The sequence below is a fragment of the Amia ocellicauda genome, chromosome 15 (assembly GCF_036373705.1).
Source record: "Amia ocellicauda isolate fAmiCal2 chromosome 15, fAmiCal2.hap1, whole genome shotgun sequence".
NCBI classification, from domain to species: Eukaryota; Metazoa; Chordata; class Actinopteri; order Amiiformes; family Amiidae; genus Amia; species Amia ocellicauda.
In genome coordinates, this window is record NC_089864.1 from 15,182,987 (window position 1) to 15,209,945 (window position 26,959).

At 40.3% G+C, this 26,959-nt stretch overlaps 1 protein-coding gene across 4 annotated transcripts in view; it reads right to left on the reverse strand.

Moving 5' to 3' along the window:
• Positions 1 to 26,778, reverse strand: part of LOC136771287 (receptor-type tyrosine-protein phosphatase beta) — a 42,236-nt gene extending 15,458 nt beyond the window's left edge. For 3 of the 4 annotated variants that reach the window (XM_066723483.1, XM_066723482.1, XM_066723481.1), the window contains exons 1-20: positions 26,640 to 26,778; positions 25,404 to 25,805; positions 22,226 to 23,148; positions 19,469 to 19,745; positions 15,153 to 15,428; positions 13,809 to 14,066; positions 12,211 to 12,474; positions 11,757 to 12,026; positions 11,359 to 11,619; positions 10,976 to 11,242; positions 10,053 to 10,316; positions 9,674 to 9,937; positions 9,031 to 9,294; positions 8,637 to 8,900; positions 8,127 to 8,396; positions 7,563 to 7,826; positions 6,032 to 6,298; positions 5,629 to 5,919; positions 3,179 to 3,457; positions 660 to 809 (exon numbers count right to left, since the gene is read on the reverse strand). In XM_066723483.1, the coding sequence (XP_066579580.1) occupies positions 660 to 809; positions 3,179 to 3,457; positions 5,629 to 5,919; positions 6,032 to 6,298; positions 7,563 to 7,826; positions 8,127 to 8,396; positions 8,637 to 8,900; positions 9,031 to 9,294; positions 9,674 to 9,937; positions 10,053 to 10,316; positions 10,976 to 11,242; positions 11,359 to 11,619; positions 11,757 to 12,026; positions 12,211 to 12,474; positions 13,809 to 14,066; positions 15,153 to 15,428; positions 19,469 to 19,745; positions 22,226 to 23,148; positions 25,404 to 25,805; positions 26,640 to 26,694 (5,830 nt within the window). In that variant the 5' untranslated portion in view covers positions 26,695 to 26,778. Of the gene's footprint in view, positions 1 to 659; positions 810 to 3,178; positions 3,458 to 5,628; positions 5,920 to 6,031; positions 6,299 to 7,562; positions 7,827 to 8,126; positions 8,397 to 8,636; positions 8,901 to 9,030; positions 9,295 to 9,673; positions 9,938 to 10,052; positions 10,317 to 10,975; positions 11,243 to 11,358; positions 11,620 to 11,756; positions 12,027 to 12,210; positions 12,475 to 13,808; positions 14,067 to 15,152; positions 15,429 to 19,468; positions 19,746 to 19,949; positions 21,214 to 22,225; positions 23,149 to 25,403; positions 25,806 to 26,639 lie in introns of those variants that run through there. The other variant, XM_066723484.1, reaches the window with a different exon arrangement.
• Between the last annotated feature and the right edge of the window lie 181 nt (positions 26,779 to 26,959).

A 26,959-nucleotide genomic window follows, 5' to 3' on the forward strand; every position in this document is an offset into this window, starting at 1 on the left:
GAAACAATACGAATGAAAAAGGTTTATTACTGATTATCCCTTGGTGCTACAATACAAACATGTTCACGGTATCTATGATTGCAATTAATTTACGGGAACAAATATCCACTGATCTTCCTAATCAGTGAAATATACAGTATTGGTGGAAATACTATTATTCATTCTGTTGAAAGAGCTGCCCGCTTTCTGTTTAATTGCTTTGAACATGAATCAACAACATCATTAGCTAAAACAATCTGCAGAAGAATCATTTATTTAAAAAAAATAATGAATCGAGTCTATAATAAGGATATTTTTACAGTTCAAAATGAAAAAAATAATATAATGACATTTCAATGATATGGAAGGGTATCATAGGAAAGCTAATCTATTTTGTTATCAATCCAAATTAGCAAAGTGTCAGAGAGCATTATCCAAAAAAGAAAAAGACCCAAAACGTCACCTCTGGATCATCACATTCAGTTTAAATTCACATTCAGTAGTAAGTATAAAGAGTATAGAGATTATATTATAGCCTAGACATTTTCAGATAGTTTTATATCATTTATGTGTGGCTTTTGAGAAGATCCTCGCTGTAAGAAAACGATTCCCCTAAAATAAAAAGGCAACTGACTGGATTGAATAACACAAGCAATGAAGTGAACATAAAAGAGACTTACTGTCAGACTCATTCACGATCACAGTGAAATACTTCACTGCCCCATTGACATCACTGAACCAGCTGCAGTTGAACTTGAAGAAGATGGTGGATTTCTTGATCCGGGCCGCCTTCTCGTTCACCCGTGTGTCCTGGGGCGGGACAGGGGGGCCTGGCAGAGAAAACACATGCTGAGTCAATGTTTCACAATAAATTAGAAATGCTATGTGCATGCTGGTTGAATGTTGACAACGTCATGAGTAAAACCATAAAAAAACTTTGGAATTACACTTGCACTAGTTGTTAGTTTGTGAAAAACAAAGGCTCTCTATATAATTATATATAACCAACACAGTCAGCACATTCTCTGACATGGATGACATTTGCCATAAAGGGATTCCATTACAAATGCAGTGAGTACTTTTGTACTTTATCTAAACAATACAGAAATTGAAGACAGTAATAATTTAAGCACAGTATTTGCTACAGATCCAGTTTCCAGTTACCCAGCATGCATTTTTGCAAAAGGAATCCATTCTCTAACAGGGCAAGCTAACATGAGGATTTTCTCTAATCTGTATTTTATAACCACTCGCCTTTTCAATTTAGATAATCTTTTTTTATTGTCTGTTTGTCAAGCGTGAGGGGGGGAGTTGTTAATACAAATTAAAAATGTACCTAATTTAATGAGGAGGATTAAACACATTCTTAATGAGTAGGAGCAACAGATCCAGACATCTGTGTGTTTCCACCCAACGCTGTTTTCTTTCAGCACCTCTGGCTCTAATCTAGTTCATTCAGCTTTGATTTTTTAAGGGGTTTCTATTCTCTGACAGCTTGGGTACGAACACCACTTCCAAAAAATATTCTAGGCTTTGCTTCAGTCCTGAAACAGCCCTGTCTGCGAACAGAAGGACGCAATCAGAAGAACAAACTGAAGACAGGTCCCATGATGGAATTATTATATCATACTCGTTCTTCTGAAGAGCAGAAGACATTAATGCACAACTGTGTCTGTGAATTGAAGGGGGAAACGAAATCAGCTCCTTATTTCAATGCCACCATCTGCAAGATTAAGTGGTTAATGCAGCACTGATTTCCCAGTGCTGATGTCGCTAGCCATTTTCATTGCCAAATCTGTGTCATTTTTTTCTACTGAGAGAAAAGAGCATCGAAGGATCTCTGAGCCCCGGATTTTTTCCAATGATCTTGTAAACTGTACTGCTATATTCCAAATTTTCACCCCCTCCTCCCCTCCAGCAGGTGCTATTTTCAGAAGTCTTTATTGAAATGTATTTATACCGCGAAAGTCTGGCGGTATGCTGCTGTTCATTCATAGGGATGCCCAGTTGGCAGTCACAGAGCCTGCACTCTTACATAACGAACACGAAAGACACATAGAGGCGGCACCCCGGAGACCTCGTGCCAGCTTCGTTTGTTAAAGCTGCTGTCTGAACAGAAGCTACTGTCTTCACTTTGGGAAAGATCTATTTAATGTGACCTTTTTTTACCTGAGTTTTTTTCATATTTATATATAAATCACAGAGAGAAGTATGCAACAGACCCACTGCGAGTGGAAGAGCGGTCGCCCAGAATAGTTTAACTGAGACACACAAACTCATCAGTCATTGTCACAATAATATGTTAATACGTTTAATGCATCTGTTGCACAGAGATATTCATGCAAAGTTTCATTCACAGTGCCCTAAATAATAAAAGTCAAGGGGATAAAAAAAAAAAAACTTTAAAACCTGCCTTTCGTTTATTCAAGATTATTATTTTTTTTTGTATGTAGATCAAATAAATCAAAGTGACATAATTAGAATACATTCTTACACTTTACTTTAGAACTGTTGCAAGTAGTATGTATTTTTAATAGAAAACAGTGAAAACAGGGCACATTTATGCAGTTGAATGATTCAATTCTCAACATCAAACAACTGTATCTGTTCCCTCCAAACAAGTCAGCTAAAAGACTTTTCTATAGATGAAGGGGTTAAGGGGAGTGTTGTTTAAGATGCAATTGTTTATTATTGCTCTAGTTCAGCTGAAACAGAACTTTTATAACTTAATAGAGAAAATCAATAAAAGAAAGAGTATTAATGAACATAGCCCATCATATTATTGAACAAGACATTAGCTCCATTGATTGTGTCCTTGAATTAATAAAAATTAGCAATTAATAGATTAACTGACTATTAAAACATCTGAAACAAAAATCTATCAGAGCCAAAACAGACCGGGAGACGACTCAGCAACCTGCTAAGATTAGACAAACGGTTGGGAAATAATGCACTGCTGGGGAAATGGATCATTTTTCAAAGCAGTACAAGCTCCTTATTGAAAATATTTATCAAGGATGCCAAAGCTGCAATTTGCTTTCCTTAAAAAGCCAGTGGTACCTTTCTTAGTAACAGAGAGAATTATAAACAGCGACGCTTCTAAGATTGTAAACGGAGGGCCAAAGGAACATCTTGCCTGTGGTTTTTGTAATACTTTCAGTCTATTGCTTTTTATTTGTATTAATTGTTTTAAACTCACTGTCGATCATGGTGATCACGCTGTCCTCTGCGGCCACGCTGGTCATGGTGTCAGAGATGACTTTGATGGAGACGGTGTAGTGTTTGTGAGGGTCCAGCTTGATGATGTTGTAGACCTGGGTGTCTTTGCCCGTGCGGCGGGAGTACACCAGCTGCCGGGGGTCCTGCTGGTAGCACTCGATGGTGTAGCTGTCGTAGTCGGACTCGGGGGGGCTCCAGGAGCAGGAGATGGCCGTGGAGCTCTGGGGCCGGCAGTGAATGTGTTGGACACGCGCAGGCTCTGAGGAGGACAAGGGACAACCCAGTCAAAGGTGGAGGCATGACCCTGAAGGCCAGACACAGAAGAATTAAGTTTGTAGTTTCCCTGATGCTCAACGAGGAGGTCTATATCTGAATGTCACATAAAAACTCATCATTAACCCTTAATTTATTCTTCAGTGCCGCCACATGGCCAGATTACCCGTGTCTGGTTCATGTTGCCTGCATAAACAGGCAGTTGTGGCAGCAGCTCGAGTTTACAAGTCTATAGCCCTAGCAAACACAGTGGTGAGTCCATCTGAGTTCATCAAGGGAAGGGAGAACAAAGGTAAATTGATACAAGAACAGGGGAAAGAGAGAGAATGTCAAAACTGATTTCCAGGCATTAATAGCTAAAAAGCAAAAGCACTCAATGCTGGGAAACAGACATCCATACAAAATGTGCAGGTCTACAAACAAGGCACTTTCATTTATTGTCAAACTTTACTGGCACAGCCATCAGGAATCACAATACTGAGTCTTTTTATCTACTTTGATGAGTCAGCAATAAACATTAATGTATTAAGTCTACTAGTAAGATAATTCTATATTCTTGTTTTTTAAATCAATTTAATCCTTCCTGCTGGCAGAAATGAATCCTGCAGTTTCAAATGCATCAGTTTAATGGCATCACTTTGCTGCCCAACCAATTTTCACATTCTGAGCGCTTGCTTTATGTTTTCTAACGATTGGCTTCAGTAATTTTTGTTTTTAGAACTGAGATGACCAAATATGCTCATCTGGGTACCAGGAACCATAATCGTTTGTAAAGACAAGTGACAGGGGTGATCCCAGGACACGTGGAATTGAGATCCTGAATGTGGACACTTTAAGAGAACGAGGATTGGGTAGCAGAGAAGGAAGATGAGATGGATTTATATTTATACGAGTATTTGCACTATACATTGTCATCTATTCTACTGTTTTAGACTAAACCTAAATCTATAGAACAACGGTTTGGAAGCAAGGTTTATATGAGGCACTATATATTCTACAGTAGACAGTAAATCCACAATTGCATGTAATCTCACACAAGATTTACTCATCCCATACTGATCCGATTCACATTATCACTTAATGCACAGGCACGTCCATATCTGTAATAATGTCCCAATTACTCACTTTAACAAATAATAACGTCTACAGCGGCATCAGAATTTGATTTAAATATATCTGCATAAGATGTGGGGCTATAAGAACATTTTGCATTCAAATTATAAGCGACAGGAAGCATTATATTCGGATAACAGTTAAGATTGAATGTTTTAAGCCAGTCATCATTAATCTCTGCATTGGCTTAGACATACCTAAGCCTTCATATACAACACATACTTAAAACAAAAAAGCTCTCAGTTATGCTAGGCTGAGAGGCATCTTAATCAAAGCCTTGATGTGAAAATCAGTACAATGCATTAAGTGGTCAAAGCCAGCCGTAACTTGGCTTAGTGTACTATAATTTCCATGCCGTGAATGTAAAATGTTTCTATCGCATTAAAAGCCTATTTTAATCAACCACCATACAACAACAACAGCAGGACATTCATCTTTCAAAAGCAACATTTAGCCAGACAGCTGATTAGTGGGACATTATACAATAAATGCCTGAGAAATTTCTCTCCCTAAAAAACACACATAGAGAGAATCCCTGTACGCTAATTTCAGCCATTATAATGTATTTGCATAAGTGATGAAAAACAAATACCACTTCAAAGCACAGTTAGAGGCTGATTACTTACACTGGAATAACAATACAATTAACAAGTGACTAGCAAGTCGGAAATGAATAAGACAACCTGCCGTAGAACTGAATTATAATACAATTCAGAACCCTGCTTTGTGCCATGCGGTTCTCTCCCTGGCTTTTACACAATGGAAACTCCTAAAACAGATCAAACAAATAATAATAAGAATCATAATACATTTCTTTGATGGGCTTTCTAATAAAAATGTATGTATTTCACTCAATATATATTGTTGTTGCTGAACGGTAAAGAATGGACTTCATATTTATTTAATTTCTCTGGGACATAAAAGAATCTGAACCTATCATTTTCTAGTATTTGTCTGCCTATTAAAATGCACTTTTTAATCACACACTGCCCTCTAGTGCTCGGAGTGTGCAATGCTCAATGTAAGGCGAGGAGCACTACGTACTGGTTCGGATGCTCTTATAGATGGGCTTGCTGAAGGTGCGTGGGCTGTGTCCGGCACTGCTGCCGCTGACCGTGCGCACGCTGAAGTTGTACGACCGCCCGGGGTACAGGCCTCTTAGGATGCGGCTGACAGAGCGGCCCTTGTGGTAGGGGTCCACCACCGAGAGCTGGTCCTGGGGCTCCCACTGCAGGTCGAAGTCATCGAAGTCTGCATCGCTTGGTGCCGTCCAGGTGATTTCCAGGGACGTGTTAGTGATGTCAGCAAACGAGACAGACGTGGGAGGCTGTGGGGCTGTGACACACAAACACACACACAGTTATTTGAAAATTAATAAACACATACATATAAAGCAACCAACTGCAATACATAAACCAGACACATCAATCAATAAAGCAGAGCCTACCTGTTCTTCCTTCAGCAGTGGACGTGTTAGAGAGTTCACCGCTCTTGGTTGCTATGACAACCTTGTACAGCCTCCCTGGGAAGAGGCTCTGAAACCGCCACTGTCTCAGGTCAGCCTTCCCCTGGCCGCTGTCCTGCAGGGAGCCGTCGGGTCTGTACAGCCAGATCTCATAGCCTGTGAGGTCTCCCGCTGCCTGGTCCCAGCTGAACCACAGGCTGTCTGTGCGGTTCCTGCTCTCAGCCTGCAGCGCTGTCACTCGGGCTGGAACTGAGCACGGCATGGACACGTTACACGCGCTGCTCTAACTGAGGACCTCAAGACATTATATTTACTCCCTTCATACTCATTTTGTCTCCATCCACATCAAGCCTCTTGTGGCTTCTGTTCAGAATTCAGTGTTTTGGGTGTCATTCATGACAGGGATAGAATTTGGGATAAATTTGGGGACATTGCTTGATGTACACCCTCTGTCGATTTATATTGAAAACCTCTAAAGAACTACTGATTTTATATAGGATTCTGTGCTTATTCTGTTATGAATTCCACATACATATAAATACATCTTTAGAACAACAGTAAAAAAAAAAATCCTATAATTCTCATTTGTTATACTAAACATGCACCAACCCAAAAAAGTTGAATGTCGAATGTTGTCATAAATACAGTGACGCATAGAGACCTATTAGCATTTTGATTGTATTTAGTCGGCAGTGAAATTAGTCTTATAAGTTAAAGTCAATGATATTGTTTAATACCAGAACCCCCATCCCCTCATCTCAACACTTTAATGAATCTGCTACTGATTATACTGGATGCCATAAGGAATGCTGATCAATGAAAATTACACAATATGAAACAACATTATTATCCTCTCAGTTAATAAGCTAAACTTAAAGCTGATTTAGTGTAGAGGAGGCATTAACATTGCTCTGGAAGTCATCTCTGCAGGTGCAATTAAAAAAAATGTGTCACCTATAATAAAAGCGTAAGTATCATGATAAACAACAGCGAAACCCACTGCCCACAGAAAGTTCGAGGTACACAAACTTTACATAATAAAGCTGTTGAATTTAATATTTTGTGAAAGGTGAGCAAGTGCTGAAAATATGTGGTGGGAAAAGATCATTCATGATTAATGTGGCTGAGAGAAAAGCTTAACTGGCTGTACATGTTCTCAGGGGGTGACGTATTTCTGAACACAGAAGGAGGAATGCCTGAGGGAAGGAGAGAGAGGAGGAGGCCAGAAAGAAGGTGGACAGCAAACAATAAGACACGGTTTCATAGTGTGTGTTGTCATGGGGTTGGACCGTTAGCAAGAGAAGTGATTCATAACCGTCAATTGCTGAGGATATGACTTGAAGAAGCTGATGAAAGAGTAGAACAGTTAGGCATGATGTAATAAGTTACGGCAAGTTCACTTTCCAGTAAAAAGTGATGAAATAAGCAACTATGTATCGACATGGTTAAGAAAATAAAATACTGTCTTCAAAACCCTACAAATCACGAAGCACAATTTTGGCAGATGTCTCACCTGTTCTAGCATGAATGGAGGAGTCGTTGGTCAGCTCTCCACTGCGGGTCAAGATCACCATTTTATACATCCTGCCTGGCAGCAGCCCCAGGAAAGTCCACTCTTTGAGGCTGACCGAGCCGGATTTACGATCCTGCAGGGTTTCGTCAGGATTGTACAGAAATATGTCGTAAGCTTCGAACTCTCCCTCGGATGTGGCCCAGCTGAAGGACAGGCTGTGAGTTGTGTTCTCTTTGATTGTTAAACCGCTGACCGTTGCAGGAACTAAATCAGAGACCAAGAAAGGGATGAGATACATAAAATACTCTACTTTATAACATCAGCATGTGTATATCATCAGCCTATTTGGATCATATCGTGTGTGAGGGAAGTCAAGAGTAACAGCCTGACTGGGCAATGCAAGCAACAAAGGAATTGGTAAAGCTTAGATTCGTCTATTGCCACTTTAATGGGCAAGATTACTTATAATAAGAAGACAGTGGTAGCTTTACAAGATCCAGTATATTTTTCAACTGGTCAGGAAAGGTGTGAGCTGGCATGCAGAGATGGGTAATCTTCCATTACATGTCCGTCCTTCAGCTTGGGCGGCGTCGCTGTAGATCCCCCCGCTCACGGTGGACACTCTGATCCGGTACTTCTTCCCTGGCGTCAGGTCGTTGTATCGGTGCTGGGTGGAGGTGGTCGTCTCGGAGCGGTTTGTGATCAGAGCCCCCTGCTCGGTGAGGAGCTGTAAGCTGTACATCTCCGCTATCCCTATGGCCGGCTGCCAGCTGGCCACCAGACTACAGGTGGTGTACTTGTTATCCACGTTCAGACCTGTCACTGAGGCTGGAACTGGGGAAGACACAAGAAAGGGGTTTAATAGGTGAAGTGGCGGGCCCTGAACTTAACACCAATGCATGATACTAATGAATCTTACACTCTTTACATTCTCCTAACATCAAAATAATTGAAATTCAGCTGGAAGTATCAAATAACGTTTAACGACATCTTGACAGGTTTTGAAAACAATTGCTTTTGGAAGCTGAGTGTGACGGAGAGACCTTCAAGCCCAGCCCTGTGCCGCGGCCTCACCTGTGCGCCTGCTGGCGGTGCTGTTGTTGTGGAGGGTGCCGCTGTTGGACTGCACCGTAATGCTGTACAGCTGGCCTGGCTGTAGGTCCTGGAAGCTGTACTCATACACCTGCTTGGGTACGGAGTGCATGTTCAGCACACGGCCCTGTTGGGAGATTGACACCGAATAGCTGTCGACGTCCCCATCCCCTGGCGTCCAGGTGATCTTCAGCTGGTCCGTTTTACCGTTGTTGGCGATGTGAATGTTCTTCACCGTGCTAGGCACTGAAAGACACACAAGAGAGCAAAGCCTTAGATCCTTAAAGGGAGTGCCCATTTGCAGATGACATATCAATACAAGTACACTTCTAAATGCACAGAATAAGGCTGTGAGTCACTGGTCCCTGCTCCTCACCTGTCCTCCCTTCTATGAACTGCGCCTGCTGGTTAGGTCCGCTGAAGGTGGACACGACCATCTTGTAGAGCCGTCCTGGCTTGAGGGAGGTGAAGCGGTACTCCAGCACTCTGTTGCTCAGGGTAATGGGTGGGATCACCCTCATGTCGTTGAAGAGGAGCTGAATCTCGTAGTGGTCGACGTCGCCCAGTGCGGAGGACCAGGTCACGTGCAGCTCCTTTGTGCTCATGTCGGCCAGAGTCAGGTTTGTGACGGCGGCCGGGACTGCGGGCACAGGGACAGTCAGGACAATGCATGGTCAGACACCCTGAGGCCTGCAGTAATGCTGCACTGGGACCATGCTTCTTTTAGATGTATGATTTATGAACAGAAATTGTTCAAGAGCATAAACATTATAATTCAGAAGTAAAGCAGAAAGGTATTTGTGAACAGAATTACATAATTAAAGGTTTTACAGATATAAAATCAGTATCAGATTCCTTCTAAAAACTGCTGTATGCTAAACTGTAAACCCACTAGAATATTTTCTAGGTCAAAGCAAATAATAAATGCCATGATTTTGCCCAGCAGTGCTTTGTTTAATTTTGTGAAATGAGATGCAGGCACATAGTTTAATTTATTTTAAAGCAGGTCCTTTACTTACATGTTCTGCCATCTGTTGACACGCTTGACTCATACTTTCCACTTTTTGTACTGACAGTCACGGTGTACAGCCTCCCAGGGACCAGTCCATTGAAGACACACTCGGTCTGTGTCTTGGGCACCGTCTTGTTTTGGTTAAAGTCGTTGCTGTGTTTGATGACCACTTGGTAATAGTCGAAGTCTCCCTCTGCATCCTGCCAGTACACTTTCAGGTAGTAGTCCCTTGCCGAGTGAATGGCTGTGGGATTCTGAACACTTGACGGCTCTGAGAACGGAGAAATGCCATCGAGGGGTTATATAATGTGGAATTTATTTCAATAACTTAAAGAAAAAACAATAGCAAACACAGCGCCCTATACTCAAGGAGAAAAATGACCTACGTGTTCGCTCCTGTACGGAGGTGTGGTTCTCATACACTCCGCTGCGTGTGGTGATGGAGATATTGTACAGGCGGCCCGACACAAGGGAGTTGAAGACACACTCTGTGCTGGATTTGGACACTGCCAAGGTGTGGACGACCTTCTCGTGGTCACTCAGTGTCACCAGGTAGCTGTCCACATCTCCGACGACCGGCCGCCATGACACACTGAGGAAATCTGTGCGTCCGTTGTTGCTGACTGTGATCTCTCCCACAGCTGAAGGAACTGCATGGAGAGGAAGGGGAATTCAGAGAGTGCCCCCTAGTGTCAACAAGATGAATACAATAAACACTGCGATCTTACACATATAAATATCTCATCACCATCAACCCATATTAATCCACTGCTGGATGAAGGCCTTCCCAAGATGTTTCCACAAGAATCATGAGGGGGTAAAGATTTCAAATTAAAATACTGTAAATCTTGTGCTTCTCAGTGTTTTTCAGTTAAGAAAGATGTGAATTCAGCTCTCAAAATAGCAGGACACATTTTGAAAAGACAATCTAGTGCTAACGACTCCTGGTAATTCCTTAGAGTCCAGCTGCAGCAGGCCAGCATATTTACTTCACAAATCTAATCTCGTACTCCAGCCCAAGGACAATGTCTTGCACTTTTTAAAAATATCTAAAGCACGGACTTTGTGCCTAAAAATATTTATCTCAATTCTCAACAAGCAACCCAAAATATCTGAGTACCTTTTAGTGAACCTGTAGTGAACTGTGTCATTTATCCACACTTCATGTTAAGTCTGTACTATAATCGGGTCGACACAAACACAGAACCCCACTACTGAGAAAGAATGTCTCAAAAAGGATTCCGGCAGTGCTTTGCATCACACACTGCTTTACTTACTCCCACTCCTGTCTGGGTCAGTGGCTTCCTACCTGTCTGTCCCGACGCGACCGTCTGCCGGGACGACACGCCCCCGCTGACGGTGATGACCACCACCCGGTACAGCGCACCGGGTCTGAGGCCGTGGAAGCTGTAGGCGCTCGTGTTCCCTGACACGCTCTCATTCTTGATGACGATGCTGTCGTGGATAAGAAGAAAGCGGTAGGAGCTGACCTCCCCGGCGGCCCGCTCCCAGGTGGTGTGCAGACTGTCCGTTTTACCCTGGTTACTGACTTTCAGCTGGGTGACTTCCGCTGGAACTGGAGGACACAGATACGTAAGGTCAAGCTGCTCTTGTTTCTTGTTTCAGATACATCAGTGAGCTGTAAACACAGGCCGGGGGAGACAGACGGGCATCCGGGTGCAATCAACTTACCAGTCCTTCCTGTCACGGAGGCTGAGGAACTGAGTTTCCCACTGCTGGTTGTTACAGTGATGGAGTACTGCCGTCCAGGTACCAGGTCGTTAAACCTATACTCTTTAACATCGGCCTCCAGTCTCCGTTCTTGAACCGTCGTGCCCTTGTGCTTCAGTTGGATGATATAATGATCCCACTCGGACAGCGGGTTGGTCCAGCCCACACTGAGAGAGGTCTCGTCCATGTGCCGGACATGGAGCTGCACTACTGACTGAGGAGCTGCCACAGGGAGGAGGGAGAAACACCATTTTTCAGACTGCATTGTGAAAGAATCACGTGCCTTCATTTAAAAACAAAGATTCAATAATTTGATAGAATGATCATTAGCCAATTTGTTACTGTTTCAGTAATTGTACCTGTTCTGCCTTCACAGTATGTGCTGCTGCTCAGCTCTCCACTCCGTACAATCACTGCGGCCCGATAGAGGCGTCCTGGGATGAGGCCCAGGTTTGTGAAGGTGAACTCCTTGCTCTGCTTCTCTACTGTCCTGTTCACTATGGGAATGGAGTTGTTGAGTAGAAGGATGCGGTAGTGCTCCCAGTCTCCCCTAGGGGGCGCCCACGTCATCCTCAGACTGTTTTGCTTCCCCAGTTCATTCATCGCCAACTGAGAGACTTTGCCAGGAACTGAAAGGAAAGGGACAGTTTTTGCTATACACATGGGTTTATCACAAACATATATCATGATTAAAGGAAAACACAAATATATGTATTTAGTATGTAAACATGTTGGAGTTGGTAGAAAGTATGACATATTTAATCTTTTTTTGGTAAGACAATACACTTGAGTGAATAGATAGCTGTTGCTTACCTGTTCTACCTAAAGCCTGTGTTTCATTTTGTAGCTTTCCAGACCTGGTGCTGACAGACACATGATAAAGCCGTCCAGGCATCAGATCTTTAAAGAGGAGTTCGGTGGCACTTCCTGGCAGTGATCTCTCAGGAAGGGGAGACGAGAGTGCGGACAGGGTGAGGGTGTAAGAGTCCACATCACCCATGGCTCGGCTCCATGTGACCCGGAGGCTGTCCTGGCTGCCATTGTTCAGCACTTTCAGATCTGTCACTTTGGCTGGAGCTGGAATAGAGCAATAGAAGAGTTAAGCATTCATTTCAGTTAAAAGCATTGACAGCAAGAACCCTTTCAGAGAAACCCTACTAAAATGTACTCTGCAAATCAAACACTAGAATTTAATAACACAACTTAGTGTTGTATGATCAGGGGGCCAGCATAAAAAAATACAACAACAACCAGCACTGGAACTAATTTATAAGGGACTCTGTTGGTAAGGACAATACTCAGAACCTGAAATATAAAGGGTTAAACATATAATAACAAATACAGACTGGAAATATTTGAGTCCTGTGTATAAAAGTCGGGCAGTACATTTGTATAATTGTTGCTTCTGCTGCTTTTGTGTGATTAAATATTAGATTAAGTGTATTTTGTGCAGACTAAATGGTTTAGATTAACTTAATTGTTTTATTTTGTTATAACATCTCTTAGCAGATTACTTACAGGGCAACTTAAAATTCTTACAATATATCACATTATTTTTAAATACAATTTCCAATTTAATCCGTCTGAGTTTTAACTGTCTAGGTAAAGTTCCTTGCTCAGTGGTACAGCAGCAGCAGTGTCCCCCACCTGGGATTGAACCCACGACTCTGAGTTCAGAGAACTAACCACTACTCCACACTGCTGCCTTTGCATTGTGTACAATACAAAGAAACGTGGGAAACAATAGCCAAGGCTAGGCCAAAAAGGTGAAATGCAGTGTCGACGAGACGGAGAAAAGCAAAATGGAGAAAATCCCTGAGCGCCGCAGCCAGAACTCGCAGCTTCGCAAACGAGGAAGGGTGGGGGAGCCGCTGAAAATATCTTGGAAACAATTACAAAGAGCAAAGTGGTTGGAAACTTAAACAAAGAGCTTGACATTAAGTTCATTAGGAGAAGAAATGTCCTCTCGTTTCACCAGGGCTTTGCACCTGCACACCATTAACAGAAAGCATGAACGAGTCAGGTAAAAAACATGTGTTAGCGGTGCCAATTTTCCTTGGCACACAAGTCTGAAGAGTCCAAAATTCTCACGCTTTTCCATTAGACACACTTTCTTGTGTGAAAATCTCACGAAGAGAACGACTGAACTGGATACTGCTGACTTCACAGAGTTAGGTTTCATTACAAAAAAATAAGTTCAATGGGAAAAAAGGAAACATGAACAAGCGGTCAGTCATCAAGACTAATGTGTTTTATATTCAGTGTTGACTTGGATACTTCCAACAAGATTACTCCAAGGATGTATTTCATTTATAATTTTCAATTGTTTCCTTCAAATTCCCCAAAAAGCTCAAATCAGGATCAATGCTAATATCCAGACAGTGATTCATAAGACATGATTCAGTCCATACCTGTGCGGGCCTGTTGGGAGCTATAACTTCGCAGCCCCCGCACCTCTGTGACCACAGTGACATTGTAGAGGTGTCCTGGGATTAGGCTGTTCAGAAAATGGTTGGTGGAACTGTTCTCCAGGGTGAGGTTTTGAAGGAGCCTCTCGCTGTCTCGCAGTAGCAGCCTGTATTTCATCACCTTCCCAGAGCCTGCCCTCCAAGACACCTCCAGGCTGTCTGAGGATCCAGAAAGCTGAAGGTTGTTCACTGGAGAAGGAGCTAGAGAGGAAACAAACAGTGAGATTTAAACAGTGTAGTGGATTGCTGAGAATTACTGTACATGGCGAAAATAATGTTTTTTTATTTCAAATTCCAACACCCTGAAGTGTGCTTAGACACTACAATAAGCAATACTTTCAGATCCTGTGTGAATTCTTCTTAATTGCAGACTGGAAAACACATTCCATAATTAATTTCTCATAGTTTCTCACAATTAAATTAATATTTTATTCAAATAACACAATACATCAAGAAAGGGAAATGTCTTTTTCAAAGCAAGGACAAGATAGTGTATACATAAAGTGTTACTCAGATTCCCTTTTTTCACACTGAATAATTACAGTTTTTTTTATGGCTGATATGATGCAAAGGTTTGTTTTCAGCCAACAGTGTGGACAGTGTAAGTACATGAACTGTGTACAGAAAGCTTTCTACGACAGTATAATTAAGCAGACACACATGGCAGTGCATTCAGTCCATAAATAAATAAGCTTTGAAAAGTTTGTAAAAAATCCCAACATATGCTGAAATGCAGCATTCAAGATCCTTATCTTTATAACACATATGTGTGTGTGACAGTAATAACAACCCTGTCTCCAAACAACTAATCATTATGCCTTTCAAAAGCAGGCATTAAAATCAGCTGACAGACTATTTCTAAAGCCAAATATGAGCTTGGCATTAGGTAGCTTAGGCTTAGAAGCTATTAAGTGAGCTTCTCATTGTTTCATATGTTTTATTATTAATTTTTATTTTGGTGGGAAGCACTGAGAGTTAAACAAAAAGTAATACTGCTCTGATTTTGTATTGAATTGAATATAGTAGCCCTAGTCTGTAACCCTACATCTTGACAGCACTTAGCTTTCACCGTCCAAGGTGTAGGAAGTCTCTTACTGTACTTGTGTAAATTGTAATTGTAATTTGTAAAATGTATTATTTTGAATTGCTATGTTTTAGCTAAGTTGAATTTGTAATGATTGATGCCTTGTACTTCTCTGTATTTTTGCACTTATGTTGTAAGTCGCCCTGGATAAGGGCGTCTGCCAAGAAATAAAAATAATAATAATAATAAATAGTAGGCTGCACCTGTCAATCCTGTGGTGTGGATTGCAGGGGAGGTCTTGTTCCCTGCCACAGCCTTGAGTTGCACCGTGTACAGGTTGCCCGGGGTCAGGTTGGAAAAGCTAGCCTGGGTGGAGGCGCTCCCTGCAATTTGGGTCCTCCATGTCTCTCCAGTGTCTGGGTCTCGCAAAACCACTTCATAGAGGTCCACTCTGCCCAGGGACCGAGGCCATGCCACCTGCAGGCTGCTGCGACCGCTCCTCTCCTGCAGGACCTCGATCCTCGCAGGCGCCCGGGGGTCTGGGAAGGAAGACGATACAGAACTGAATACCAGACGATGGTGTGAATAATAATGCACCCTGAAAGCAAAGGTCAAACCATTTGGTATAAGTTTTATGCAAAGACACACACACAAAGGTGACCCAGAGCAGACTTTGTGTGACTTAACATTTATCACACTACACAAATAGCTAAAATGTGATACAGTTGTATTTTGGTGTAACATTTTGTCCAAAGCGTGACAAGGAAGTAAAACACCAAGTATGACACAAGGTAGAATCACAGTGTGTGTACCAATGCACATTTGTGCAGAGCTACACACGAGAACAAATGCCTCATTACCCTGCTTTACTTCACACCTATGCCATCATGTACTGTGTAGATCCTATTTCTGATATCTGAAGCAAAGAAATCAATTAATAAACAAACAGACAAAAACTGTTTTTATAAATGTTAAGTTACTTTACTTTTAATTCACACTTTGTCTCAGGCAATTCTAATGCAACATAAGCTTCTTTTATAGTTGGGATTTGGAAGCAGAAATGTTTGCCTGATGGCTGGGTAAGCGTGAGTCTCACAGGAAACATCACAAGAAAGAGAGACCTTTAAACACTGAAGCCCAGCCAGGCCAACCTTCACTGCTGCCTCTCCAGCAGCCTTGAACCCTTCTTTATGGCTTCCTCCTAAGGCGCCCTACAGCAACAGCCTTCAGAAAGGCCTTACCATTCAACAGTTTATCAGCATCAGAAAAACAATACATCAAATACTAAATGCCAGTGGTGATTGTTATTTTAAAATAATATACAATGCGTGTTTGTTTTAAACTATTCATACAATTAACACCATCACACAGAATTCCTTACCATATAAATTTGCATTGTAATTAGTTTAATATCTGTCATTTGGAGTCAAATCCTCCACTCACTATGGCCAGAAATCAAGACAAAACAGCTTGTTCAAACGTACGGGAGCAACGTTTATAGTAATAGTCTTCATTCATTAGAATTCAAAGGAGTTAAACATTTTCATGTGAAACACGCAGCTTTTTTAAAATTCAGATGTTAAAGGACTTGCAGGTTAACTTTCAAATTTCCCAGCTTAATTTCTATGGCTAATCAGGATTAAAATTGGTATGTTTTGTGGTACCTATCCATCACCCATAACAGTTGGTGAATTTAATATCTACATCATTTTCATAACAATACTGTATAGATGTTCAAATGTTGAAGGTAAAAAATAAAAAAATAAAACAAATAAGGTTGCGTGCTTTGAAGGTAAAGTTCACAAGTGCATACTTTATCTAATCTATCTGCCCACAAAACAAAACATTTAGTCCTTCTGTATCCGTTAGAACAAAGGAACAATGAGTCTGGGAAATGGCGGGGTAAAGGGAGTTCTGTCTGGAAACAAACACTTAAGATTAGGCGCATACATTGTTATAGACTTCTCTTCTGGACTGCATCCAGCATCTATCACACTGTGAAATGCTTGTTTCAACTTACTCTATCAATAACTACATTATCCCTGAATGAGCAATGAGTGAAATATATATTTTTTACACCATTTTAAAGGACTGAAAGTGGAGTTCATGAAGTAAGTCCTCTTAAAGCAAGCACACTTGTATCACTCATCAGTAAACAGTCGCTTTAAAAACAAACTTAAAAAGAAAACGTAAGTGTTGAAGTGAAGAACAATACAAATAAGAAAACACATCTAGAATGTATTAGTGGGATATTAGTGGGAAACTACATCTAGTCTGAATTTACAATGGAATTACTATCAAAGAGTAATCAGGAATAACTGACAGAAACTAACTCTCTTCCTTATTATAGTTCATCAAAGAAGTGAAATTATCTGCAATTTGTGCTGAAATCTTATGTATATTAATAACTGGTCATAAGTCTTCACAGCTGCTGGCTCCCTAATTCCTTCATGTCATTCAGATCCAGTAAAGGTGTCAAAACACAAAATGGCTTTTTCCCTTCCCCATACTTTCTATTGGCAAGGAGAGCATGACTGGGTTAGTTATGTAACTACAGAAATGTTATGCAACCATTTTCTGGGGATGCCAAATTATATAATACAACCTGGAAAACATTAATTGCACCTTTAGTTACATTATTTAATTAACTTCAACATCAACAGACACCTCACAATAATATATAATAATTATATCATCACCTGCAGCACTGCTGGAAGCTAAATAGCACGTTGTACACTGTTTTCTTTAAATGACTCTTCATCATAAAAATGATCATTTTCATTTTCTTTCTATATAAACCAATTTTTAATATCTGGATTAAGAGAACAAAAAGAGATCCTCAACATGAGCGTCTGCTACAAAGGAAATAGAAATAGAAAATAGGAAATCACAGTTTAATTTCAAGCAAAAACCACTGACAACTTGAAGACGCCGCTCAACCGTAAAGGGTTAATTGAAATATTAAAGCTCACTCTGGCCTTAGCGGTTAGGGTTCTCTCCCGTACCCCCACACAGTTCCTGTTTCAAGATCCTGAAAACTAGCACGTCGAAATAAAAGTCGCTGAGATGTCCCAGGACACCATCCGAGTCTGTTCCTTGGAGCAGAGACCCCACTCCAGCCAATCAGCAAGCTGTTAACGAAGCAGCATCCGTAACTAGAAATATTCCCGTTAATTTGTGTTGCTGGGGCTGGCTCATCACCCAACCCCTTCTAAAATCTGTGTAAAACCTGTAACACTTTTGTAACTCTTTGAGACGGTCTGTTGGAGCTTCCCAGAGATACCCCAGAGATAAGGTTGCGTACGTGCAAGTGAGAACTGTCTTTGGCATATCAGCTATCAAAAACTTTGAATTATTTTCCCAGCACTCTGAAGAGAGAATTTGATGGACTATCCTTATCTGTCATCATGCAATTACTTAAAACAAAATGCTTCTGCTTTGTAAATAGGGACAGTTAACTGATTTAATTATTTTATTGTTTTAGTATTTTGAATGTTATACCACACATTCATTAATGTGCTGACTGTTCGTTTGTGTCCCACAACCCCCTTGTAATTGAGGCCTCGGATCTCAATGGGTACATTTCCTGGTGAAATAAATAAAAACTCTCCTGTGCTGGCATGAATAAAGACTTCTGTTAACATAATTCAGTCATTTCTCTCATCTGTACCTTGTGAGGTTCTTCACAATTACTTTTTGATTTCTGCTGTAATGCATCTCAAAGCATTGCTAAGTACTAACTCAATTATTTTTTTTGTGCTCATGCTCTTCTCAGATTTGTGCTGATGATCTATCATAATTCCTTGCTCAAGTCACTGAAATAAGGTATTTTTCAGATTTAAGCTGCATAACATTATAGTCATGATAATGTTTCCCAATATGTTTTTAGGTCACTTATAAAGAACAAATCTAATTTCCCATTAATAATATATTCACATAAACACAGGTCTAAAGGCATATACACCACCAATACTAGCAATACATAATTATTGTTCACCAGAATATGTAAATGATTGCAAATCCAAACCGTGCATGTCATTAAAACACACTCAACTGAAAATTAAAAAAGAATCATACAAGAACCAGATGGCTTTCTTAAAAATAATAAAATAACTCATGCTTTTAAATCTGTGAGAACTTCCAAATACTAACATGGGGTTGAGTTTGCCATTTAAATATTTTAAGTATTCATTTTAATATCAAAAAGGATCAAATCTACAGCAAATAATGAAAATACGTCAATGTGAATACAATATGAAAACTAGCCTGATAGTAGACATTACTTTGATTTAAAAACAAATGAAAAGGAATATGTATAGAGCTAAACATTATCCACAACCCATTTTAAAAGATGTTCGACTAACTAGAAAAGCAGCATCAGCACCAATATTGCCCTGATCTATTTGACAAGTTCTGATGATTATTAATTAGCCTTAATAGTGCGCTTGATCACATGTTCTTTGGGGTCAGTAGGGAGATGGAAATGTGTTCATGTTTCACTCTGATTTCTGCACAATCGTTTGACAAGAAAGCGGAAAACTAGCGGGATGAGTTACAGCGGCTCTAGCCCGGCTCTTACCCGTCTGCAGGGACACGTTGCGCTGCTCCCGGTCCGCGGCGGACACGATGCCCAGGTGGCGCACCTCGCCGGGCGGCAGGTCCCTGAGGACGCACTGGTACTGGCGGCTGTGCGGCTCCTGTCGGACACAGTCCCCCGCTGGCGAGCGGTCCAGTGTGTGAATGACACTGAAATTGCACGCTTCTCCAGGAGTTGTCCATTTTAACACAATACTGCCATTGAAGACAGTGGCCTCAGTCAGGTTTACAGTACACTTCACAGCCTCGGTGGTGCCGTACTAAAACGCAAACAAGAAGTAAACTCAGTGATGGTCATTCAAACTGTGTGCCCATCTTAAATTGAATTAAATATGACACATGCAGATACAATATTATTATTAAAATGCGAACAAAGTAATAACCATCATTTCGATTGTGCGTCCTGGACGGTGGTCTTTGAAAAGAGATTATTCAGATTCGATTATCGATTAATTTCGCCTCACCTGGAGAAAAGTCGATGCTACACAAAGTATTAAATAACCAGCTTGACATCTCAGCATTGCGATTGCAGTGGTTTTAAATACCCCTTTACCGGTTCAATAAATAATAGGAAAATAATCAAATCCCGAGTCAGCATGTGTTGGGCGACTGATTACTGCATTCAAATATAGCTCTTTATGTGCATATTGTAAACTTCATCCCGGTCAGGTCAAATTCACTTTTTGCACTATGGATCTTCAGAGAAGTGTGAATATGGACTCGGTTTAAGGTGCATCCTGGTGGTGATCGGAGGAGAAAGTGCAGCTCGCAGCCTCCTGCGGTTCCCACGCTGCCATCCTAACCCACTCGGGCTCTCCACAGCCTGTTGCATGGACTTCCTCAATCAAGAGTGAATTTCCTCGGCTCCCTCCAAATGATTAATCCAGACCTGGGACCCCAAGTATTGCACCAAGACTACGCCTTTGGAGGATAAATGCAATTTCCATACTCCGAAAAAAAAGATTTTTGTAGTTCTTCTCTAAACAAAACAGTTATCATTCAGTTCAGTTTGGTAATCTGGTTCTCCGTTCGTTAAACCTTGGCACCGGTTCCAGCTCTCAAATCTGCACGTCCATTTCCCTCGACGTCTTCACCCCAAAGTGCCGAAAACTTTCACTTGTTGTCTCAAGGCCTCGGAAATCTTCAGCAAGTCTTCGTCTGCTGTTCTCACCCCTGGTCTTCTATCCCACCCTTCTTTCCTTCCTGGCTCTCACTTTCTCTGGAGACCCATTGCTTTGTATTCCTTAGGTCGTTAATGATGAATGCAATGTTTCCTATGCAAGTTACTGGCAAATCGAAGTGTTCACTTATGCAGTTTTATTATTATAAAAACTAAACACATTCTAGTGTGCACTGTTTGCTCTGGTCTTTGTTCCATATTTTAACTTGTTTTAATATATGCAAACTGGCTCAAAATTATTCTGCACTCCCATACTTTTTTCCTAAATATACTTATTATTATTAAACTGAACACTTTTAGCTTGGAAGAAAACAATATTCTTCATGCACATATTTATTCTAGAAAACTGCACATACTTAATGGAGAGTATACAGGGTAAACTATATATAAACATTTAGAAGAGAAATTGAAACAAATCCAAATGTTTCTCCTTTTGATTTTAAAGTTAGAAAAATGATAGACCATATTCAACTCTTACTGGAAACAAGTAAATGATTGTGGTTGTATGGTATATTATGTTTTGCTAACAAAAATCTCCTTATTAAATTAATTTCGACATTTTAAGAATAAGTTTAATGTATAACATTCATTGATATACAAGCCTCTCTGTAAATCTGGTATTGTCTGAACTATTCCGTTTTTTCAATTTGTTTCTTCAAAGGTGTAATCTATAATAGGCGCACAGAGCGGAAGGGGGAATGGGAGAGGCCGGATGTGCTTAAATAGGAGACTCTGTCGCTACTCCCAGAAACCTTTCCAACATTTCCTGACATTTAAAAAAAAATCAACTGCTCTTGGCTTCTATCAAAAGGAAAGGGACTTTGCTCAACTTTTACAGACAGAAGTTTAAACTCACACAGATCACAAGCAATACAGATACAATGGTGAGTTTGAACAAAATAAATACTCAGCTTGCCAAAATATACATAAAAGGAACCAGTATCACGGCTTGCGATACAATTATAATACAGATGTGATTTTGAAAGAAAAAAAAAAACAGCAAATCCCCAAATCCCAGAGGCTCACTTGTGAACTGATTCTCATATTGCACTCAATGCAACATCAAACAATTTAAAATGTTGCACCTTTTTTTTGCTTCACTTTTTATGACCGAATTAATAAATATCCCAGTCTTATGTGTTGTGATTTCAGTCCTCAGAGTTACACATTTGTTCTGGAAATTAAATATAACAATGCAGCTTCCTTTAAATTCTACCAAAAGTAAATACTAAAAAAATTTAAGGAGACCACTTAACATTGATTTCTGAACTTGGAGTGGTCTATTCAAATATATAAAATGCTACAATGGTAGTATTCCCAAAGAATATTTACAATGACTACTGAATTTACAGTAATTACAAGTTACAATATGTCCTCATTGTCTCATTATCTTCCTCTGTATCTGATGTTATATACCTTGTCATTTTAATATTCCGAAGCAGACTGATTAATCTAAATCCCTGCTCTTATATCTTTGAATTAGACATATCTATTACACATACTGTATCATCAACTTTACTGAGAACAACATAGAATAAAATACTATATATAGCGACCCACCTGCTCAGTTGTGATGGCAGTAGAGTCAGTCACTGGCCAGGTAGGTTCTGAAGTGGTAGTCAAAGTTGTCGTAGGTAATGGCTCTGTTTCAGGACTGGTCACTTTAAGGTTGTGTTGTGTTGTTGTAAGTATCTCAGTACAAACAATGGTTTGAGGGGCAGTAACTCTTTGTGTGACAGCTGTGCTTTCAGGAAGAGCTGGTGTGGTGGATGCTATGGGTGTGGTAGATGGGGTGGTGGTTGATTTGGTGGTGGTAGTGGTGGTGGTTGATTTGGTGGTGGTAGATGGGGTGGTGGTTGATTTGGTGGTGGTAGTGGTGGTGGTTGATTTGGTGGTGGTAGTGGTGGTGGTAGATGGGGTGGTGGTTGATTTGGTGGTGGTAGATGGGGTTGTGGTTGATTTGGGTGTGGTAGTTGGGGTGGTGGTTGCTTTCGGTGTGGTAGATGGGGTGGTGGTTGATTTGGTGGTGGTAGATGGGGTGGTGGTTGATTTGGGTGTGGTAGATGGGGTGGTGGTTGATTTAGGTGTGGTAGATGGGGTGGTGGTTGATTTGGTGGTGGTTGATTTAGGTGTGGTAGATGGGGTGGTGGTTGATTTGGGTGTGGTAGATGGGGTGGTAGTTGATTTGGTGGTGGTAGTTGGGGTGGTGGTTGATTTAGGTGTGGTAGATGGGGTGGTGGTTGCTATGGTGGTGGTCCTAGTCCGTGCATTAGTTTCTTTGTCCCTACTGCTATGTATTATGACTGGACTGGGAGCTGTGCTTTTGTATGTAAATCTATTAGTGGGTCTTGCTTTGTTTTGCCTTGAAGCTTTGCTTACAATCCTTCCCAGGGCAGTGCTGGAAATCACAAAAGTTATACTGGGGCTTGAAGTACTAGTAGATGTAGAGGCAATGGGTGTTGTACTGACAAATGCATCATAACCTGAAAAAAGAACAAATATTACAGTTAAGACTTGTTCTAAAATAGTTTGAAAGTTTAGAAGAACATGCTTTCTTATTTCTTTAGATATGAATGGTATAGCAATCTAGGCAAACCATCATTTGTTTTTAATATTCCAGATACAAAATGTTGTAAAGACTACATGCTTTAAGTGTTGAAGGTAGAAAAACAGATAAGCCCTATGCTGAAAATTAAGTCCATTTGACCATTGACAGAAGTCTACACAGAAGGCTCTCGTTGGTGCCAACACAATAACTGCGTGACAGTGTGGACAATTTGGCCCGCCCAGCAAAGTTCAAGAGCTTTCAGTCCAACCTTGGAAATCCCAGATGCTGCTCCACTGGCCGATTGACAGACCCAAGACAATGTAACTGATATTGGAAATAATCTGCAATAGAGCTGTGATACACCAGACATATATAACACTTTAAAAGCTGCAATTAATGTGACAAATTAAACTACTGGTACACCCTACTCTAACTGCTTGGATATCTGTTATAGTGTTATTTATTCTGCTGGTTACTCAGAACTACTAAGAACTACAAACTAAGTTACCTTTCCATGGGGAATAAATATTAATTGGAGCCATCCCTCCAGGAAAATACCCATCGAAATGATAAGGAATTTACTGAGTAACAAAACCGACTAACAAGAAACACAAACTATGTATAGAGCCCTTTGGGGCAGTGGAAGAAACCAGGCAAGAGTTTGGTCTTGCAAAGGAAGTATGAACCTAACTGCCTATTAAAAATTATTTTCTCGATAATGTTTAATTAATCACAGTTATCCTACATAACTAATGTTAAAAATATATATTCATTCCTTTAAAGAATTCAGAATATTATTAATCTGGATTGCCCTATGTTTCTGTGCCTGTTCCAACAGGCCACAATTACACATCAACGACATAAGCAAAGATGCTTCAAACTAACTAGTTCAGACTGAAAATATATGAACAGTGGCTAGAAAAAAGCTCACCTTCAGAATCTGATTAAGAGAACCATACATACATAAATTGGCAGCCTCACTCAGAATAATACACATAAACGCTAAAGGAACAAAAAATGACTAAGATTTCAGCTGTGTTGTCAACACCTTGTGTTGAGCACTGTAAGGAAATGTTTCTCAACTAGATGCTGTTTCCTTCACAGATTCCCATATGTTCTGATTCAGTATTAAGAACCTGTCCAGGATGTTGTAAATTGAGACTTTTTCAACCACTACACAAATGCATCATTCATTCACGGTGCATCATTCACCGCTATAATTACAGTACATTTACTTAACCATCAATTAAATGCACACTGCAGTGGACAAACCAATATAATTATTCATGATCTAACCAATGGATGCTGTCCTAGATTTCTTAACCTACTGTTTAATGTGTAACCGCTCATTACGTTTTAACTATGACATAAAAAGCTGAAGGACTTCCTTTTTTTTAAAACTAGAATGATCAAGAAAATACATGGACATTTATTTAGGCCTACAACTCTGACAGAAGAATGTAATATAATGTATCAGAGTCTCAAGTTCAACATCTACTAAGAACAAAATGCTGGAATATGGAGTTTTAATTACCAATGTTTATCTTGACTGACAAATTTAATAATTAATGTTATGTGTCCCTGCCTTAAATTAATCTCAGGTTTCCTTATTAGTCTAATCTAAGGTGGAAAGAAAAATGACCAGACCATGAGTTCATTTACATTGGAAGTAAACTAAAAAGACATTCCAGAATCTGGTAAACACATTTAAATTATTAATACCTCTCATCTAATTAAGGAGGGGCGGTCTGCTTTTGGACTTGGTTAAATTCAGACCTTCAGACAAAGTGTATGAACCTGTCAGCCCCACTTTCAGCACTGCCAACTCCACCAGGAAGAGGAGAGATTCCTGACGAAATTCCTGTGCCTGTGTTTGGGTCGGTCAGCTCCCTGAGCACAATGTGCGGGGAAGTGGGTATCAAAGTAATATCCTGTGCTTTCATTTAGATCGATGTCAAAATAGCTAAAACACTGAAAGATTTCAAATGTTTTTATTTCTATTCTAGATGGCCTTGTCAAAAATCCCAAATCCATTTCCTCTTGTCACTCGACTGTGATTCTTCCTCACAGGTGTGCATATAGACCCCTGTCCAAACTTCAGGTTTTATGACTTTGTTGTTAAAATACATGATTTGTGTCTCTGTGTGTATGTGTGTTAGTCTACGTTATCCACAAAATAACACAACCCACCATCCTTTGAGCATAAATGCCCTTTCACAAGTATTCCTCCCGGGTCCACTTCGTACTTGGTCCAGTTTGAATGCCTCTGATCCTGCTTCACCGCTACGCGCCTGCCCTGTTTCCTCAGGTACAGTGGCCGGTCCATCACCCCAAAAGCCCCTATCTCGTCGTAGCACTTCCAGGCAGGGGCTGTGGAGCAGGAGTCAATGGTGGCCAAGCGAGCGTGGGCAGGTAGGGCCCTGCTGGTGTTAACCCACAGACACCCGGACGAGTGGATGTGGAGAAGTTTCATGTCTCTTGTCCATCTCCATTGCTGATCAGGATTGGATACATTGCATCTGACTACAACTACCACCTTCTTCTGAGTGGAGAGACAGAATCCTTTCGTCATGTGCGCAATTAGGAACCCCTCTATAATAAAATAAACCACATTGAATACAATATAACTACAAATGTAGTAATAATAATAATAATAATAATAATATAGAAATAGGCTATACACTGAATTGTTTCTATATGTTTAAACATGTTGTTATTCGATCGTGTATTTTAATCAAGAGATGTACGATTATGAAATATAAATAATATAAACCACAGCTCAGCAGAAGTAAATACATTTATAATATGAATCCTCGAATGAATACACGAATAAATAAATAAATGCATCATTGAACACATGTATATTTCTACAGTTTAAAGTTCTAACACGACACAAATGAATATTCACAATGCATGCACAATCGGTTGTGCCAATTCAGCAAATTCTATTATTATGCTACCTTTCCACATTTGTTTCCATTTCTCTCATGGTCTTCAAAATAGTTCACTGGATATCAATTGTTTTATATTTTGCAAGTATTAGTCATTGGTTTTGGGGGGAAAACAATTTTAAATTCACATCCTATGAGAAACATCCTATAAAGAACACGTTTAGTTTAATAATGAAGTGATATGGATATAGCGCAAGTTTTGTATTTGCATATTTATACCTCGTGAGCAAATGTGATTTATTGAAATAATAAGAAAATATATCTTTAGGTGTCCTTATCACCATATAGAGAATAATTAAACACCATTATGTTTGTTGGCCCCATGTCATAGCCATTGTGTAAACTGAAGATGAAAACCAGGATAGATTTCCGTTAGGCTCTGGCATACTTTTTCCAACTTCTCAAAGCACGTTTTCACCACAAAGCAGGTTGGAAATGAAAGGATAGTAATTCACAAACAAGCCTTTTAACTTACCAGTCGCTGTAAAAAGCAGAAACGTTGTTATCGAGGTCCAAAATAAAGTATCCATTTTACATGTAACACAGTTTAACGCTTCCACTAGATCCAGATGAGCAAAGTTGAGGCTTGAAGAGGAAATGCGCCTTTAGGGGAAAAACTCAATGACGAGCACTTCCTTCTATTCAATTGTTTTTGGAGTTTCACAGTATAATGCTATTTAGTGGGACTCATCCACATGGAAGTATTATCTTCTCGGAAATAAAAACTACATCGCAGCTGTGATGCTCAGCCCCTTTAAAAAAAACGACTACCATATTTGTGGCATATAGGGTGTT